Source organism: Fulmarus glacialis, unplaced genomic scaffold (assembly GCF_000690835.1).
Source record: "Fulmarus glacialis isolate BGI_N327 unplaced genomic scaffold, ASM69083v1 scaffold39346, whole genome shotgun sequence".
NCBI classification, from domain to species: Eukaryota; Metazoa; Chordata; class Aves; order Procellariiformes; family Procellariidae; genus Fulmarus; species Fulmarus glacialis.
The window spans coordinates 39,903-44,239 of NW_009216965.1; the positions used below are offsets into that span (position 1 = coordinate 39,903).

The 4,337-nt window shown below is 51.8% G+C and overlaps 1 protein-coding gene across 1 annotated transcript in view; it reads right to left on the reverse strand.

Annotated features, from left to right (window-relative positions):
- LAMA5 (laminin, alpha 5) overlaps positions 1–4,337 on the reverse strand; it is an 87,156-nt gene that overhangs the window by 31,108 nt on the left and 51,711 nt on the right. The window contains 5 exon segments of the mRNA XM_009579493.1: positions 575–680; positions 1,094–1,146; positions 1,662–1,761; positions 1,953–2,005; positions 2,218–2,355. Coding sequence (XP_009577788.1) covers positions 575–680; positions 1,094–1,146; positions 1,662–1,761; positions 1,953–2,005; positions 2,218–2,355 — 450 coding nt within the window.

Sequence of the window (4,337 nt, forward strand, 5' to 3'; positions counted from 1 at the left end):
CCAGCCCCACTTGGATGAGCTCCTCTCCACCTCAGCGCCGAGCTATTTCCAGACGGCTGATGGCCGAGGGAGGAACAAGGTCTGCAAACCCTCATGGCTGGGTGCCGCAGCCCTGCCGCCAGCAGCAGCCTTGCTCCCTCTTCCCAGCCCTGCCAGGACCGCATGGGCTGGCTGAGAAAGGCCGGATCTCCTCCTTCCCTGCTTCCCATGGGCACAATGGAGAGCAGCCAACCCCACATGTCCATGCCCACCTGCTCCCAACAGGAGGAAGGGGTAGAGCCACCCCAAGGACATGGCCAGTGGTTAAAACACACCAGTTTCTGGCACCCAAAGGGGCACCTTTCCTGGCCTTTCATTCCCCAACCTGACGGACCTGTGTCCAACAGCGACAAAAGTGTGAACTCAGGTCTCCAGATCCACAGCAAGACCCAGCCCCTGCTCTGGGCCACAGTATGATCATGGCAAGAGGTGGGACATCTCCTGCCCCTTCTCTCCAAGGCCAACAGTCAGTTGGTATATGCAGAGCCACTTGTGGTCCCCCTCCTTCACCCAACACATCACGAAGCGGGCTCACCTTGGCAGCCAAAGTAATTTGCGTTCTCCATATTGAAGTAGCCGTCTTTGCATGCCGAGCAGAACTGGCCGCAGATGTTCGGTTTGCAGAAACACTGCCCGTCGCCCTAGGAGAGAAGCAGGCATGGAAGCTCATTCCCTCCCGTTGCTTGTCACGGCCAAGCCGTTTCTCAGTTATTTGGGTCCTAGTCTGAGACACTGGAGAAGCATTTTGAGTTTCATGCTCTACACCGCTTCCTGCGCGTGGGTGGGCCAGATAAGGGCCAGATAAGTTAAATTACCCAGCAATGCAGGCAAACAAAAATCCAGGCATCCTGGGCCAGAACCAGAAATATTTAGGTGCCTAATTTATGACAGGTCTTAATCCTATGTTCTCATGCAAGCACAGATTGTGGTGCAACCTTTGAGAGCTCAGCATCAGGACAGGCCTCTCCAGCAGCTGCTGGGAGAGACGGAACTGAAGCACTCCCAACACAGCACATGCTCGGAGGTGCCTGCAGGCAGAGGGGAGCAAACCTACCTGCTGGCACTCTGCGATTCCGCTGATAGTCCCCTTGGTATCACACTTGCAGCCTGGAGAGAGGGAAATGAACAAGAAAGCCAGAAGATCAATCAGCCCTGGAGAAGAAGCCTGATGGAGGACAGTAGCCACACCACACCAGAGGACACAGGCTGGGATAAGAGGAGCTGGGAACTGGACAAGTAGAGGGTAGCACTACACAAGGGCTCACATTTCATTTTAGACAGTTACTGTTGAGGAAAACTGCCAAAGACATTTGCCTTTTCTGCACATTTGGCCATCAAAACCTAAGTGTGCAAAGTCTGAAGGGAGGGCTGAGAATGACACAACTCATTGCACGAGCCCTGTGTTTCATCCCAAGCAAAAAGCTCCAGGGTCCAGTCTTTCCCCTCCTCAAGTGGGGGTTACCTAGACCACTCTAGCTTTGACATGTCACTTCAGGGTGAAGAAGGTAGGAAGGGTATCACTTCCATCCAGCAGTGATGGTCCCCACTGGCTTGGCTTTGGGTCTTGCACCATTACAGCACGGAGGGGAATTTTTGGGGCCATGCAAATGTCATTTCCTTACTCATGCAACCGTAGGGGTTCTCTGGAGTCAGGTTCCAGTATAAGGGCTTGCATCTGTCGCAAGCTGGGCCTTCAACGTACGCCCTACACGCGCAGGAGCCCTGGGGAAAGGGAGGGGAAGAAAAAAGCAGGTGAGAATTTGCAGCACGGTGGCTGAATGTGATGTCTGCTGCTCCGGCGTGGGTAATGGCTGCTTTCAGGCTGTGCTTAAGGAAGGACTTGTCCCAAAGTGAGTAAAAGGGGATCATACAAAAATGACCTGCAGGGGTTGGTGGGTTCATTTGATACTCACCAGGGCCAGCGAGGGATCCGCAGTCACCAACCCTGCTGGGTTACAGGAGCCCACTAGAAAAGAGAGGCACAAGGACGGATTTATAAAGAGAGAGCTCGCATCCCAGCTGTTCCTAAAGGGGGTTATTTTTTCCCTTGCAAAGCTCTTGGGGGATGATAAGCCCATTCCAACCCAGACTATTCTATGATTCTATGATTCTGTGATTTACCAGCACTGCATTGCTATGTCCCAAGACACCGGAGTCCCCCCACATCAGGGAGGTTACCTTCGCAGTGCGGAAATCCATAGGCGCCCGGCATGCAGCTATCACAGCGCAGTCCTGTCACTTTGGGGCGGCAGCTGCACTGCCCCGTTTCCTGGTCGCAGGTGCTGTGCAGAGAGCCCTCCCGGGAGCACTGGCAAGCTGCAAAAGAGGGGAGAGCAATTGCTGGAGCTGCAGGGCACAGGGACTCCCGCATTCAAGGCTTCCCACCAACAACCTCTTTTGTCTGCCTGATCTTCACCATCATCAAAGCAGCCAGAAACATGGGTTATAAATAACATACACACTCATTCTTTGTTTTTGGTTAAACACACCCCATCTTTCAGGAAAAACAATAGAAGCTGCAATGTTTATCACACCTATTCACGTACATTTATGCATATATTGGGAGGGGGGCAGAAATTCTGGTTAAGGAAAAGGGGAATGTGTGATCTCATCCCCAAAAGGTTAGCAACCAGTGACAGACCCTACAAAAGCCCATTTGCACCCAAACACCTAAGAGCAGCATTTGGCCACCAGGGTCTGCCCTGCGGATGTTTTTCGCAGTCAGCAGGCCAACATATTCACGTACATTTATGCATATATTGGGAGGGGGGCAGAAATTCTGGTTAAGGAAAAGGGGAATGTGTGATCTCATCCCCAAAAGGTTAGCAACCAGTGACAGACCCTACAAAAGCCCATTTGCACCCAAACACCTAAGAGCAGCATTTGGCCACCAGGGTCTGCCCTGCGGATGTTTTTCGCAGTCAGCAGGCCAACACAACACGGCTCTGCGGCTTCCTGCATGACCTGCCTCCTGCGAATGCATGTAGAGATCCTGCTGCCCTATCACATGAAAGGTCAGCAAGCTGCCAGGGAGCTGCCCATGCCTTCCTTGCCCAGCCAGCACTCCTCAAATCCCTGCCAAAGGGGACATTTTAGGCTGACACCCCCTGACTGGCTAACAGCAAAACATTGTTCATAAAACAACAGATTACAAAAGAAATAAAATCAGGTTCTCCTCTGCTTTCCTTGCTGTGACTCCTCTGCAGCTCTGTAATTTGGACACCGCTTTATGAGACAAGAAAAAAAAAAAAAAAAAAAAAAAGAAGTGACTACTGAACTCCTGCGAGACCATTTAATCTATGCCTCCAGCCTCTTCAAAGGCATATTGCCGGCATCAGCATTTGCAAGCAGCGCCCTGCCAGCTGGCTGCGGCTCAGGCGTCTACATTTAGTATGGTGCAAGAGGGTGATGATGCTCTTTTGTTGCTTCAGGGAAATTGTATCACAGATTATTTTTTAATGAGCACTAAATTCTTGCTGGGAGACATAAGAGTACATCTGGCTTCCAGTCGGACTGCCGACAAGGGAGGGAGATGGGGACACTCTGCCCAGAGCTGGGGAGGGCTATTCAGAGTATCTGGGGCCACAGGCACCCACAGGCATTGCTTAGCCCTGGCACCAGCAGCTCTGCTCCAGGAGTGATGCAGTGCCCAGGGAAGTGGATGCAAAGCTCTCACCATGCCAGCAGACACCCTGTCTCTGGGGCTGACATGAAATCCCAAATCCTGATCCTCATTGTTTGCCCTGTTGTACAACCATACTCCTGCTGGTTTCAGCACAGTTGCTCCTCCTGTGCATTGGCATGAACCAAGGTGGAGTAAAGCCTGAAGACCTGGATGTGTCATGTGAGCCACAACTGAGCATCTCATGGCACCAGGGTATAATCTGAACATGTGCTTTGAGACTTTGCTGGGAAAATGTCACCCTGCTCAGAGCCCTGCTCTCTCTGGCTGCAGGCACCGAAGCCCAAGAACAGGCAGATGCAATTCAGCACATTTTACGTTCATCTGCACACACTGCTTTCGGAGAGAGAGTCCGAACCACGGCTGCATCCCAAGTCATACTCTGTAGGTCTGTTTCTTAATAGGTCGCTGGATTAGAGGCCATAAGTCCAGATTGGATTTTATTTCCAAACTGAGCAGGCAGACCCAAGCTCCTGCTGTTCGTGACAGTGAACGAACTGGGGGAGACAAACCACACAGCCTTTGGGAAAGCATTTCTTCAAGATGTTTACTCATTATAGAGCACACCTGTCAGATGAGATAGCCAGGTGAACTGTGCACAGGAAAACTGATTCCT